The 15522-nt window shown below is 57.0% G+C and overlaps 1 protein-coding gene across 2 annotated transcripts in view; it reads right to left on the bottom strand.

The window, feature by feature from the left end:
- Window positions 1–509: 509 nt before the first annotated feature.
- Window positions 510–15522, bottom strand: part of ANKRD33B (ankyrin repeat domain 33B) — a 58170-nt gene continuing 43157 nt past the window's right edge. Inside the window, exons 3-4 of one of the 2 annotated variants that reach the window (XM_016121972.2) lie at window positions 9476–9616; window positions 510–1803 (exon numbers count right to left, since the gene is read on the bottom strand). In XM_016121972.2, the coding sequence (XP_015977458.2) occupies window positions 992–1803; window positions 9476–9616 (953 nt within the window). In that variant the 3' untranslated portion in view covers window positions 510–991. The remainder of the gene's footprint in view (window positions 1804–9475; window positions 9617–15522) is intronic. The other variant, XM_036225642.1, reaches the window with a different exon arrangement.

The raw sequence follows: 15522 nt of genomic DNA on the forward strand, positions 1-15522 counted from the left end.
ACATTTGAAGGATGCCTGAATTCAATTTATTGAAGAGCGCATATGACTTAACTGTATTTCTAGTAATAATGTGTTAGATTTTCTCCTATTTTATTAAAAATAGTGTTTCCTCTTATGTCTGTTTTTGAATATGTTAAAGATCTTGTATCCAGCTTATCGAAAATCCCTTGCTTAAAATGAGTTTAGTTCTAGCAATAAATACATGCTTCTCTAGGTACTGTTCCATACTTTGACATGAGGTTTTTGGCATTAGTATTAGTGTATGGATAGGAGAACTTAAACAATAAGATACAAAGGAAATATGATTCCTCTGTCTCGTTTGATCATTTTGCTGTAGAAATGCATCCGTCAAATAGAAACAAATATTTGGCATTACTTAATCGAATTAGTAAGAGCCTATAGGGCTACGCGTACCCATATAAGGGAGAAGGGAAGGCAAGATCAAAGCGAACTGCGAAAAGGGAGAATTTCACAAATTCCGTGTGAAATCATAGAGATATGCCAAATAATTATTGCTAGAAATAGTATTTTAAACAAAGGGTCTTCAGACAAATACATTAAAATTGTCTTAAATACAAAGAGCCCCATCACCTGTAAAATGCTGCGAATTTGATCATGATTAAAATACAAAATTATATGGAAACTGCCCTTGGATAAACTGATCTTAAAAATTTCTTAATTGAGGTGCTAAAGGTAGACGTCTAGGCAAATGGCCCACTAGGTGTATTGACGGCTAGGGGAACTGGTTTTAACAAATCGATCTGTGCTACGCCCAAGTCACTCTCAGGTGCAGTGAACATGGGCCGCTTTCTGGGCCGCCAAAGGATGCTGGTCCCCGAGGGGGGCGTGCAGCGCGGGAGGGAGGTGCATCCTTCCTTGCGCGCTGCCGCGCAGCCGCGCAGCCGCGCAGCCTCCCAGGCCTCCGCCAGGGCTCCGGACTCCCGGCTCCGGGCGCAGCAACCTGGGCGCAGCATCCGGGCCGCCGTCTCCCTCACGTCCTTTTCCTCCAGGGCGCCACCCGCCTTTCCTTCTGTGCCGCTGCCACCCGCTGCCTCTCCGCCTCTTCCGCCTTCCTCTTTTCCTCCTTGGCCTCCTTGTACCGCCACTTGGGGAGCTGCAGGTGGGCGCTGTCCTTGGTGCTGCCCTTCGCGGGCACGCGCTCGGGCTGGAAGGTGGGCGCGGGCGCCTTGCTGATGCGCACCCTGGGGATGACCACGCCTGGCCGCACACTGCTCCGCTTCAGCAGGGGCAGGGGCAGGAGGCTGGCCTTCCGCGGGCCACTTCGCAGCTGGGGAGACTGGACGCTGGCCCCCTCTCTGGAGACCCCCAAGGCCTGCGGGGTCCGGAATTGCTGCTCAGCGCCCTTCTCCTGAGCATCTGTGTCCGGGACCCTAGAAACTTCCAGGATTTCCTGCACCGCCAGCCGCCGTTTCCCCACACAGGGGAGGTTCTCCGGGCACACGGTCTGGCAGGCGATGGCCACGGCGGGGCTGTAGAGGCTCGTGGTCATCCTGACCATGTGGTCCAGGACGCCCCCGTCCTCCACGCCCGGGCGCGAGCGGGAGGGCAGTGCGGACCGCACAAACTCAGCCATCCTCTGCAAACAGTTTTTGGAGTCCGCGGACTTCTGAACCCCCGCGGGGGTCAGCGGCAGCTCTGGCTTGTACTTTTCCCCGAACTGCTCCGGGCAGGGTCGTTCCAGCAGCCTCTGCATGAGGCGCACCGCCTCCAGCCGCCCGGTGTACGCCGCCCACTCCTGGGGCGACATCCCGCGGCGGGGGTCCCTGGCCTGGACATCCGCCCCTGGAAAACACAAAACGCAAACGGGAATGAGTGAGTGGAGGCAACGCAAGTTCGTCCCTCCCACGGGCGGAAAACAAAATACACTGGAATGAAGCAAAAGCGAACGCGGAACCTAGTAACAGACTCTGCCCCGGCCGGCTGCGTGAACCTGCATCTGACGGTCACCTACGTCACTTACGAGAAGCTGGCACAGCCCACCTGTAAGGGCTCCATTTAGCAGCTCGTCCTTCCTAAATAAAACCGCATCAACTCAGCACCTAACTCATGGAATTTTTAGACAAATAAGATTTCTTGACTTTCCAGCCATGGAGAGATGATCTGACAACAGAGGCGCTTTGGGAACAGTCGACCGACGCTATCGGAATGTTCTAGAACCACTAACAGTAATGGTCGCTTGCAAAGCATTCGGGGTCCCCTTTATCGATCATCTGCCTCACGTTTTCCTCTCAGGTCTCTTGCGAAAACGGCTGTGGTTCTTATTTTTTGGAAACGTGAGGCCATTCACCTCCCATGCGGTCTGGCTACCAGACGGCAGGGCTTCTGCGGGGCCGAGGCTGCCTTCGCTTGTTTTATTTTTCCTTCACACACATCGTCCCGCATTGAATATAGGTTTAATGGCAGCCACAGTGGCCGGGGGACCTGTCCGAGGCCCCCGAGCTGGTGAGAGTCGTCTCCTGACCCTCAGCCCCATGCGCTTCCCACCGCCCCGAAGGACAGACCCTCCCTCAGTGACAGCCTTCTGTGTCCACATGGCCAGGCTCTGGGACTCAGGGACTTAATCGGACACTGATCTAGGTGTGCTGGGAAGGCATTCTGTAGACGCGGTTAACGATTGGCTGGCTGACTTTAAGTCATGGAGACTACCTGAAACAATGTGGGTGGGCCTTGTCCAATCAGTTGAAGGCCTTCGAAGCAAAAGCTGAATTTTCTGGTGAAAGAATTCAGTTTTGAGACGGCATCATCAGCTCCTACCCGTGTGCCCGGCCTGCTGGCCTGCCCCACAGATCTCAGGCTTGCCAACTCCTAAAACCATGGAAGCGAATGCCTTAAAATAACTCCCTTAATAAAATAAACCTCGGTTTATTGGTTCTGTCTCTCTGGAGAACCCTGGCTCGTATATTCTCACAGGTTCCCTTACACTCGTCCACTTCCTTAATAAATCTCCCCCGTACCACCCTCTGCCCGCTCCTAACAGTTCATAAATTTTAACTTGGTAGTGAAGTAGGAATTAATAAGGAATTGTTGTTCAGTTTATCTTGGTCCCATGTCAGCCCCATGTTCGGTTAAAAATCATTCAAGACTTCAAGTCTCATCAGTCATTTTTCCACTGGCAAAGCAAGGTGAAGTGGGGCACTTATCTAGTCTGCAAGCTCCCCAGGGACCAGGCCCGGCGGAGGCTTCTGCTTTTATATCCCGCGCAGGCCCAGGTGTCTGATCGGTGGTGGCCGGTCAAGGCGCTGAGCTGAGAAGAGCAGGGGAGGGAGCCCCGCCAGCCCCCGAAGGCCCCAAGGCCCGGGCAGAGCCCGCTCACCTGGTTACTAGATCTCGCCTAGTAACGCTCTTAATTCTGTCACACGTTAAAGAATAGCCGTATTAGAAGAGCGGTAATTATTTGGAAGCAGAAATCAGGATGGAACTCATTAGCTGGAGCACAATTTATAAACGGACCGAAATGAAAAGGGGGCAGTAAAAGTGTCATTGCAAAAAATAGATGACACATTAAACCTTAATTAATTGCATGTCACTTCAAGAAGAAACAAACTGCAAAATTAAAATCTTAATGAACATTGCATGAAAGAGACATTTTTCAAATGCTCATCGAAAACCAAAGCAACAGCTGTCCAGAGTTTAGCAAGCCTCGCCCCGTTCCCCGTGCATCTTTGCAAGACGGTCTTCGAAAATGCAAACGTCTGAAAGAAGAAAGAGGCCGCTCCGACTGTAATGCAGCCCGAGCCTCTGCATCCGGCTGTAAGCCAGGGACTCCCTTCCTCACGACATCGCGAATGAGGGTAACATCGATGACGGGGACACGGTAATTAAGTCACGAAAGCCGAGTAGTGATGATAACCCTCTACACATGCAGCTTTCAGAGAATAAGGGAAACTTCCACGAGGCCCCTGGGCCGTCTTCTCCCCGTGGGACGACCGGTCTCCTCACGTCCTCCCTAGTGTCATCTCCCCCAGGGCTCCAGCCGTGCAGACAAGAGGTGGACGCCGGCTGGCGGGTCCGCTGGCCTGTCGAGCGCTGTGAATAGTCTACACGAAACCCTCTCCTTTCTGCCAGGAAGCAACACACCGGTTCTGAGCAACGCACCGCGATCGTCCTAACCCGGCATTCCGCTGCGCTGGCACTGCTGGACATCTGGGGCCACATCGTTACTTGCTGTGGGGACCGTCCTGTGCATCGTAGAACTTTGCACAGCAACCCTGGTCTCTGCCCACTAGAGGCCAGTAGCATTCCACCAGTTGTGAAACCAAAAACCGTCCCCAGACATTGCCCAATGTCCCCTGGGGCGCAAACCCCACCGCCGCCCTCCGTCCATGAGAACTGCTGTTCTGGGGGTGTGGGGGTTTAAGTGGGCTGCAACCCCGTTCCTCATTGTGTCAGGCCCCCTTAAGGGTGGCCGCTGAGCCCCTAAAGAGAAGGCTGCTGCACCCTGCTTGCTGTCCGCAGCCTGGAGCTCTAGTAATCTTCGTGCAATCGCGAGGTGACCAGTCCACCGTCTGGAGCGGGAGGGGATGCCAAGTGGACAGCAGGCAGGACCCTGGGCCTGTGACGTCCTCACGGAGTCCAGGACCAGCTCTGCACGGTGACTGCCCACCCCGAGACTTCTGGCGAGGTGAGAAAGACAGACACCTCGCTTCTTTAAGCCACTGTCAAGTCAGGATTTCTGTTACTTACAGCAGAAATCATTCTAGAAGGTGTTAAAAAAAAAAGAAAAGAAAAGCTACCTTCCATCACTCCACTCCCTAAGATGGTTCTGCCCGCCCCTCCCCCGCCCCACCCGAGGCACGGCCAGGCCCGTGGGACCGGCAGGAGGCGGGCCACGCCCAGGGTACCGCCCCTTCCTTTCCTATTTCTCCCGTGGGCACCCTCCCCATGTTATCTGCCCTTCAAAGCTCCCTCTCCCCGCTGTCCAGAGGCCTTTCCGGTCACAGGGGACCACTGAGGACGAGTCCTTGCCGGCCCCCTCCTGTTCCATCTCTGGCCCATGTCTCGGGGACTTGGAGGATAATTAATATGGCAAGTCAGGATGCAGAGTCACAGGGACAAGGCCCCAGTGGGGTGTCAGATCATCTACACTCCAGCCCACTGCAGCGGGGGGAGCTGTCAAAGAGGTAACAGGCCCAAGAGCACCTCTGTCCAGCTGGGGGACAAATGCCCTGGCTTCCCTGGCCCGCCCCACGGGGCACATCTGAGATGCCTTGTAGTCGGTCTGCCGAGGGCCGCGGGCAGGCCTGACTCCCGGCTGGCCGTGAGGACAACCAGCTCATCAGCACCCATCCACGAGCTGTGCTTCATCCTGGCCTCACACCACTTCCCGGGGTCCCCTTCCAGAAGAACCACGTGTCCCCGAGTCCTTTCCTCGGGGTTTGCTTTCCCGCAACCCAAGCGAAGACACCGTCCTTGAGGATATGGGATGGCTGGGGTTCGGCCCTTTTTCTGCTGCCTAACTTCAAACTGCTCCAACGTGGAGCGAATTCTCAGTTCACAGAAGATTCATGTTTTCCTTATAAACGGAAAGAAACCCTGTCGGGACATCGTCCCCTTCGGCTTTCTAGGAGCACGTAGTCAGGGTTTGCCTGGGACGGAGTGACCGCATGGTCAGTAAGACAGCGCACACCTCTGCTCTCTGCCCCTCGCCAGACGAGCCTCCCACACCTGCCCCGTTCCCGGGAGTCTCAGAAAGAGTCGAGGGTGTTGCTGCCCAGACTCTGCAGCAATTACAGCGCTGCTCGGGTGTAAAACCCAGCTCTCTGAAAGTCTGGAACCTGCCAGCCTCCGCCGCGCTCCGTCTCTCTGCAGAGAAAATCACGTCCTCTGTACAGCTTCCCTGAGCCACTGACTTAAATAGACCTGTCACTCTGCGACATTAATATTCCACTGAATTAACGAGGTCTCGCAGCCCTCCGTGAGCCTCTCGTCGGCAGAGCTGACACTATTCCTTGGGAAGCCAAAAACCGGAGGGCTAATAAATCAGCTTTTCGAAGCCTAGTCACATTTTTATTCAAATCCCAAGTTCTGATCATTCTAACATTATTTCGTTCCTCCTGAAAGGTAAGATAAGCCCTGATATGTGTCTGTATATGATGAACTATTGGAAAATGTAAACAGTTCAATGATTCATCACTTCCGAAAAGAAATGGTCCCTGTTATATATATAATAAAATCGCAACTTGGAAATTCAGCTCAGGTGCAGCCGAGGACGACCGGACCTGAAAAACTGGATGAGATGCACGTTTCTTACCACAGCCACTAATATGGTGCCTTGTACTTTCAAAACGACCACGGGATGGGCATCCCGTGAGATTACCCCTCAAAAGGGCATCCGCAGCTTCACGTAAATACCAACCCAAATTTAAAGGCATTTGTACTTTTAAGAGCTTTACTTTTCTTCCTATTGATGTATTTGCATGGAAGGAGACTTAGACGGGTTTGTGCAAATTTCCAAAAGATCTCAACAAGTACCCTTATTGCTGTCCACCAAACCACCAAAGACATTCAATTGCATTTTTTTCCTTTTAAAATGTGCACACACATCTACTGTAAAAGGAAAATGAAACTCACTTTTCTGAGAAAAAGAACGGAAAGCCAATTTAATAGTAATAGTAGAAAATTAAAATATTCTAGAGGTCAGACACTACAAACAAGAAGGCAGGTCAAAAACTCCCCCCAAAAAGGTGTTGGATTTTTATTTTAAGAAGGAAAGAAGAATGTATATGAGGGGAAAATTCTCTTTGCACATTTTCCATATTTTTACATTTATAATAGTTATATCAGCGGTTCTCGCTAGGCAGTGGCTGCACCCCTGGGGGCCTTTGGCAGTGTCCAGAGACAATTTCGGTTGTCGAACCTGGGGGACGCTACAGTCCCCTGTTGTCGGAGGCCAGGGATGCTGCCAAACACACTGTGATTCCCGGCACAGCCCCCGACCGCGAAGAGTCACTGGCCAAAATGTCAACTGCGCCAGGAAGCCCCGGGTGCCACGCCTACTACCGTCAATAAGACAGTTTAAGGATCTCATCACGAGGACACGTTTCAAAGGGGAAAATATGCCGCGGTTTTCGTTCATTCACTTAACAGGTAATTACCGAACTCATAAATTCACCAGTAGCAACAACAGTAACCAAAGCTGACCGCAGGAGTCCCCTACGCCAGGCAGGCACGGTCCGAGGGCTCTCGGTCCCCATGCGAACGGGTTCAGGCCCCACCCCGGCTTCCCGCAGCAGCTACGGTCATGCGCCTCATTTCCCAGAAGGGGAAACGGAGGCCGAGCACAGAGCCGTGGGTGACGGGCCCTGCCTGGGTGCAGACAGGGCTGAAATGGGAGGGCGGGGGGCCCGGCTTCCAAGTGTGCTCTGGTGGCCGGCCGGCCGCTGTGACCGTGCACAGCCCGGGGTGGCCGCGCTCGGGTCCCCGCTCAGGGGGTTACGTCAGACTCTGACGGGCAGGGCTCGCGAACGGGAGGGGGAAAGTACGAATTCGTGGTCCAGGTGCCGAGTCGGGTAAAAGCACCGGCAGTGACCGTGCCGCCCGGAGCACGCCCGTCTCTCACGAGACCGGAGGTGTCTCCGTGGTCCTGCGACCGCGCGGCCGACACCCAAATCCCCCCCAGACCCAGGAGGAGGGCGGACCAACGGCCGGGCCCGCGCCCCCGCCAGGGCGACGGGGAGGCTACTGGCCAGCGGGCAAAAGGACTCGAAGTTCAAATTAACTCACTGGGAAAAATACGCGGGTGCGATCGACACCCTACAGGTTTGGTTGAAAAGGTAAATTACGAAAGAGCTGCACTCGATTGTCGCGCGATCCGGAGTAGAGCAGACAAAGCTTCCTCAAACGCGAAAGCATCATCGTGGCCACCGCGCAGTCAGCAGGAGGCATCTCACGCCCACGCGGGGCAGGTCGGCCCCCAACGCTGTCAAAACCAACGCCTCGCTCAAAACCATCGCTGAGTCAAAAGGGGATCCTTTTTTTCTTTTTGAATTTCCAAGAAAGTTTTCATCTTCGAAGCCTCTGTCTTCATTTACTGAATTTATTTTTCCTGCCGCGTCCCCTAAGACACTCAGGTCAAAGCAGGACGGGCAGACATCCAAAGAGCGAGTCGCGAGCCCCATCGCCCCAGTCTAACCACGAGAAAAATGACAGGCGGGCTCAGGCTGCGGGGCCCTGCATACCAGCCGGGCAAGTCGCGGACAAGGCAGAAGCTGCCACAGACCAGGGGAGACCGGAGACCCGTGACGACTGGGTGAGGCGGCCCGGATGCGGCCCTGGGACAGACAGGGGATGTTCGCGGAAGAACCGGTAAAATCTGCACTACCGGAAGGTAGTGACTAGTAATATACCAACGTCAGCCTCTCGGCAAGACCTTAACACGCGAGACAAGCGAGGGCCGTGTGGGAACTCTGTTCCGTCTTTGTCCCGTGTCCGTATATCTGAAATTATCCCAAAATATAAGTCTATTTGTAAAAAGTAAGTTGTCTAAACGGAACTACAGTAGCCTAGGCCGATGCTTAGAAAGACTTGGTTGCTGTCCTCGGAATACTAAGATGGCAGGTAAATGCCACCTCTCTGGTAACTCGTAGTGCCAAGCGGGATTGGCCGAACCCGGTGCCAAGAACAAAATACATTAGGATAATGAAATTAAGTAATGGCCACAGCAGCATCTCATGCTGATGGAGATGTCAGAGGCTTGCCCTGCACGGGACCCTGGGTGTGTACCTGACACATTTTCTCATCTAATTCTCAAAATACCCCAGTGAGCTGTTGCTCGGGATGACCACGGTCCCCTCCTACAGTGAGGAAAAGAGCCGGAGGTTGGCCGGTCGCTCGGACTTCAGCTCGGCGGTTCATTCGGTCTGCGTGGCCCTCGAACGTCTACAACGCAGCATCATGGTTCATCCTCGGAGCGCGTGAGGAGAAATAAGGCATCGCTCCCATTTCAAAGGTGGGGACCGGGAGCTCAGAGAAGGGAGTGCTTCCTCCGAGAGGCCAAGGTCACGAAGGGCGAAGGGGGCACCGTGCTGATCCTGAGCTCCCGCCCGCGAGCTTTCCCCTCGGTGACGGCCCCCCCGCCAGCCCGCGCGTGCGTGTGTGTGTGTGTGATCTGGGATGGCGACGGGAATGACCCCACCGTCTTTCGTCCACCTTCAAAAGGGCAGGCTTGCCGCCCAGGGCCACGACCAGAACACACATTTCTGAAGAACGCAGACGGGACGGGCAGGAGGAGCTCAGCAGGGAGCAACGAGGGGTGTCCCGCGGGAGTGACCGGGGCCGTGACCTCCCGCCCCAGAAGGTGGCTGCCTTTGTTTTTATTTGTGTCGCCTCAGGTGCAGACAGCCATACATCTCAAAGAGGCTGGCCTTTGTGGAATCCCTTCAACACGCATTCTGTAAGGAATCGTAACCCGCATCTCCCGGGCCCCTGGGCCCGCGCGGGACAGGGGGCCACGTACCTGCGAGCATCAGGGCTCGGATGCACTCTGTCCGCCCCTGCATGGCAGCTTTCATCAGGGCCGTGAACCCGAACACGTTCCTCCTTTCGAGGTCCAGACCGGGGAAGTAGTTCAGCAGGTAGTTGGTGATGATGGCGTGACCTGCAGAGAGATCTGCACACTGAGCAGGCCACGCTCCGCAGGGCGCGCGCGCTGGGGGGGGGGGGGGGGGGGGCGCCTTGGGGAGGGGCACGCGGCCCGCCCAGCCCCGCGCCAGCCCCCCCCCCAGCCCCGCGCCAGCCCCCCCCCCGGCCCCGCGCCAGCCCGCTGCGACCCGTGCGAGGGGTGCCGGGCCCGGCCCTGGCCGCAGCGCTGCTGTCTCGGGCCTGGCTCACTTTCGCGCCCTTCGGCCGACCCGCGTGGGAGTCAGCTGTCCGGTCACCTTGGGAAGGGGGGAACGGGAGCAGCCAGGACGCTGCGGGGTGCCCTGTGGCGAGGCTGAGCCTTAGCACACGACGCCATCGGCTGCCGGCAGGAGACTCCGGTGTAGACGCGCAAAACTGCCCATGAGGCTTCGGACACCTCCCAGGCTCCCACGGGGAGGAGAGTCATTACCGCAGCGCTGGGATGCGCCAGCCCACGCCGCCCCCCGCCGTCCCCGCTCCGAAGTGTCTGTCTCTGTCTCACGCACACACGCGTACATGCACACGCACACGCACGGGCGGGGAACGCGGGGCTGCTCCCCAGACCCGCAGCCAGAAACCCAAGCAGGCAAGAATATCCGTGTGACGATACAGATGCCTCCCTTTCACCGCCTCGCGCCTAAAAGAGACCTGGTTTTCCGCTCACTCTTACCCTCCCAGGTAGGGGAGAAAAATCAGCATTCCCGGGGCGCTGCAGGCTCGCCCCCACGAAACCACAATGGAGTGGGGAAATGCCTCGAACGGAGCCACCTGGGGCAGCAAGACAGGCCTCTGGGTCAAACGCCTGCGAGGCCCGACGCCCACCCGACGTACTTCTTAGGCCCCTGTGTGAAGTGACACGCTACCCCTCGCCCGCTTCGGTCCCCTGGAGCGGGGTCCCGGCTTTGGCACTGGTGACACCTGGGGCCGGTTACTCTCTGCGGCAGGGCCGTCCTGTGCATGGCTGAACCCCTGGTCTCCACCTGCTAGATGCTAGTAGCAACTATATCCCACCTTCTGCCCAGGTTGTGACAACCAAAAACGTGTCCAGACATTGCCAAATGTCCCCTGTGGGGCCAAAATCGCCCCGTTGAGCAGCATTGTCTTAGAGGCTCAGACATCACTGTTTTAGGACCCGCCAAGGGGAAGCCAGCTTCCCCTCCTCCTGGCCTCCACCCCGCCCCCACCCAGCCCCCTCTCAGCCACCATGTCCCTGCTGGCCCTGCAGGAGGGACTAACGTGCCCTCGGCAGCAGGCCGCGGACGCCCTCTCCCGGCCCCTGGTGGCCGAACTGGGTGCCCAGTCTCCATCCTTACACACTGAGGGCCCCGCTCTCTGAAATGCCCCTCATCCCACCCCATGCATGTTGCTGAGGAACCCCGCGGGCAGAGCTGCAGGTGTGAGGCCCCCCGGCCATTTCCGTGCACTCTGTGTCCTTAACGGGGCACCACCACTCCCCGCGGGGAGGGCCCTGCACCTCGGAGAAGCCCGGACCCATGAGGCTCCTTCCCACTGACTTCAGGAAGGGCACTGGGCGGGATGTGAGATGTGGCAGGAAGCAAGGCCACCTCCTAGGGGTGCGGTGGGGGCGGGGGGCAGTGTGGAGACAGCGTGCCTGGCGAGGCTCCCGCCCACCTTGCCCTGCAGGCCGAGGAGGCTGAGCGAGCTGAGGCCACCGCACGGCGAGCGCGGGGCACCCCCGCATCCCTGCTGTGGCGGGGTCTCCCCCGGCCTCGCCACCGTCACCAGCCACCAGTGTCAACTCCTCCGCGGCAGCAGCTGGCGGGGCCTGTGCCCACCATACCCCGACCCGGACAGAGGCCGGGCCCAGTTTCCTGCCCTGAAAGGCATGCAGGTGCGTGGGCGGCGGCTGCGTCTCGACTCCAAGTTCAAAGCAAACGAGAGACAACAGTTAGAGGGCAGACTCTTCTGGAAGCGCTGTCGTCTGCTCGCCTTTGACCGTGGCCCACCTCCTGATCGCACCACAGAAATCAAAAGGTGAAACGCAGCTTGTCCGGGAGAGAAACGCTGGCCAGTGTGACTGTGCCGTGGGTCAACAAGCCGGAAACGGATGGCCGTGGCCCTCCGGCTCTGCGACTCGCCGGTTTCAGCCAGCGGCTGAGGTTTTTGACGCATGTAGGCCGCTGGGCCCTCCGCTGTCGTTTACGGTGTCGGGGAGAGGATAACGCAAGCAGTCTGGTGCCCAAAGCGGCTTAACCGCTCCAAACTGTGGGGAGGGAAGGGCCCTTAGGTCTCCGTGGGATGTGCTGTCCAGCGAAAGCCGTGTGGCGCCTGTCAGACTTAGCCAGGGTCCCAGAGAAACGAACTGCAATCCCTTTAGAGCCATTTCTTTAAAAGCATGAAAGGCTGTATCCGTCGCAACGTCCAGCACGACGTCCTGAGCTCTGCTACATACGCCAAACGCTCCGAGCGGGCACGGAGAGGAACCACCGAAAATCCACAAGGCAAACTGGCCCGTTCTATAGACCCGTTCCGCATTGTACGTTGAGCTCAGAAAAACCGGCGGGGAGCCAACGCCTTCCGACCACAGGTGTAAACCGTGAGTGACCACAGGTGTGAACCGTCAGTGACCACAGGTGTGAACCCTCAGTGACCAGAGGTATGAACTCTCAGTGACCACAGGTGTGAACTCTCAGTGACCCACGAAATCACAGCTCAGTTCTGACCGACTTCCTCAGGATAGCAGACCGATACCTCTGACCCCACAGATGACCTTGTTCAATGGAATCGGGGTGAACCCCAGGCTTCTAAGAATGTGTAAATGTTATTAACTTTTTTAAAAACTATGACAATTAACCAAAGGATGATAGATAGCTGATAAATGATAGATGATATAGATAGATAGATAGATTGATAGACGATAGATGGATGATAGATGATAGATAGATAGATAGATAGATAGATAGATAGATAGATAGATATAGATAGATAATGGAAAGATGGACGGACAGACAGACAGATGACACATAGGTAGGTAAATAAACAGACAGATCACTGCCTGCCGTGCATAACAGAACCCAAACATGCCCCGTATTGAAATCTACTTTGAGCTTAGTCTAACTTAGACCTTACGGAATAGGGTTTCCTAAAGTCCTCAGAGGAAGCCCTTTCAAAGGGTGGGCTCACCAAAGAGACCCCAAGAACACTCTCCCCCCATGAGCTGTACCCTGCCTAAGAGAAGGGCACCCGTGACCCAAGGATTACGCGAACTCCAGATGAAGTAGCTTCAGTGAGGCCATCGAACACAGTGTCGACGCAGAGCTTGGCACTCAGGAGCGCTGGCTCTGAGATCACACACGTCCAAGCCCTCGGCCTGCCACTCGAAATCTGGGTGACCCTGGGAAGGTGAGTCAGCTTCCCCGAGTCTCTGTTTCTGCACCTGGGGAATGGGAGATAACATCGGCCTCACAGGTATCGAGAGTTACAGAAGACGTGTAAAAAAAAAAAATGCCCGATGAAACAGACAAATCTCCAGGCAGATTCCAAATAACGTATGCGGCCACTGCGCTCCCGAGGAGGCGAGACAGAGGAACGCACTCTCTGACCTGCGGACTGGACACACGCGTCCCTCCGGGGAGCAGGACGTGCAAAGCGGGGAGGGGACGGCAGCTTTATGGTATAGGAACCCGGCGGACACAAGCCCGTCCCGGTGACCAAGGTCGATATCGACAGTGACAACTCGGGCTGACAGCATCCACTGACAAAGCGTCTCGGCTTGAGCGAACCTTAGCTGGGCTGCTGACCCTTCTCCTAGGCCAGCGGTGCCCCTCCTCGTAAAATCTAGTTTTAGCAAAACCCGGCTGAGTCAGTTTAAGCAGAAAGCCACCCGCTGTCTGCATCTGACCCAGCTCCGCCTCCCCCGCCCCCAGGGGCTGGCTGGCTCTGCCACCACCCTGGCCGGCCTTCGGCCACAATCCTGTCAGGTCGGTCTGGCCAGAACCCCTCCCCCTGGTGTTCGCTCTGATTTCCCTCCCACTGACCCCTCCCTGCCTGCTGAGTCCCCACCTGCCATGTAATACTCGGAGTTGAGCCCAAGCCCTCTCCCCGCCTGCAAAATCCACTGCCGCCGACCCCACACCTACCAGCCGGTCTCGAGTGACGTTCACCTTGACGCCCGCTAACAAGTGTGATTGGATGTTTTCTCCTTTCACTGAGCCCTTGATACGATGTGATGGGCCTGGCACTTCCCGAGAGTCTTCCCCCCCAAAACCCGTGACGCCGGCCCCATCACGAGAAAAACATCAGGCGAATCCCGGCTGAGGGACATTCTACAAACGACCTGACACGTTCTCCCCGAACTGTCACGGTCGTAAGGTCTGAGAAACTACCGCAGCCAAGGAGCCTAAGGGGACATGACAAGGAATCGTCATGTGGGATCTGAGACGGAAAGACCCAGGAGGTCGGCACGAAGAATGGACCTGAGTGAGTAAAAATGCCTCAGGATTGATTCATTCCGCGCGTCAAATGCATCGTACCAACGGGAGATCCTAACACCAGGGTGACTAGGAATGCTCTGTGTCATCTCTGCGGTTCTTCTGCGTGCCTAAACCATCCTATGTTCAAAACGTATTCTACAAAAAGGGGAGCTGGCTTAGGGCCACCGGACCGGAGAGCAAGGTAGAGACGATGACTCTTGGTGGCTACCTACCGGGAGTGCATCCTCTCCACGCTGTCCCCAAGCCTCACCAGCGGCGGGAGGAGCCCCCCGGGAGATGGTGGTGGGCGTGCAATGGGCAGGAGACGGTGGCCGGGTCCCCAGGAGGGCAGGAGGATGGAGAGGACTGGCTGACTCAGGCCACTCCTAGAGAATGAATGGACGAACCTTGGTGACCGCCTGACTAAGCCCAGGAATGGAAAGAAGGAAGCCAGAGCGGACCCCTGGCACCACCCTGGCCCCGGTTTCTGGCTCTGCTTCGGATGGGCAGTGCCGTCGCCCCAAAGAGCGCGTCGGGGAGAGGTCCACGGGCCCCAGCGCGCCCGCATCTCCACCCAGCCTGACGGCCCTTCTGTGTCCCGCCGACTCCGCCCCTCCCCCAGGCCCTGCGTGGGAGTTTCCAGCCTCCCCACTCTCAAGTCAGCTAGTCCTTTCCCAGGAGATGACACACCTCCCGCCTCACAGACAGAACAGAAGCCACCAGGAAACCCCTCGGCTTTCCCCCATCACCCCGCAAACTTCTCACATCCACGAGCTCTCTCTCCTTCCCACCTATTGTAAAGGAAGGGTCCCACTTCCCATAAAGACGCGTCTCTCCCCTTGTGCTACCAAATTGCCTCCTCTCTGTCCAACGCTCCCTCCTTGCAAACCCCGCAGACGGCATTGGTGGCCCGAGCTCTTCACCCTGCCCTTTGCCATAGGACTTTGAAGTTCTTCTGTCAAGAACGGGACGTTGGGCGGTGTGAGCCGCGGAAGACTGAAACGCACTTGCTGAGCCGGACTCCGGCCCCCGCGCGCGCCTCAGCGACCTCCCCAAGGACACGTCCAGACGAACTCGATGGTCCCCATGGTCCCGGGGAGAGGACGGGAGGCTGAGACGTGCCTGGGGCAGAGCAGAAGCACCCACGCCCAGCCTCGAACGGGGTCCGGCCCGCCACGGCAGGTGAGCAGGGGCCGGTCGAGACGCGTCGATCCGCAGCCCAGACGCAGACGCGCGCGCGGCCAGCACGCGCGAGGGTTCGGGGCGGCCGGTTACGCAGCGACATGCGCGTGCCCAGGGGTGTCCCGTCCTAAAACAGAGCCACGCCCTCATCGTCCGTCAGCCCGCCGTAACGCACCGCCCCACACAGGGTGGCGTAAGCGGCCGCTTCGGTCACACGTCCGGAGGCCGGCAAGTCCAGGCCACAGACTCGGTGAGGGTCCGCGTCCCG

Source organism: Rousettus aegyptiacus, unplaced genomic scaffold (genome assembly GCF_014176215.1).
Source record: "Rousettus aegyptiacus isolate mRouAeg1 unplaced genomic scaffold, mRouAeg1.p scaffold_m13_p_8, whole genome shotgun sequence".
NCBI classification, from domain to species: domain Eukaryota; kingdom Metazoa; phylum Chordata; class Mammalia; order Chiroptera; family Pteropodidae; genus Rousettus; species Rousettus aegyptiacus.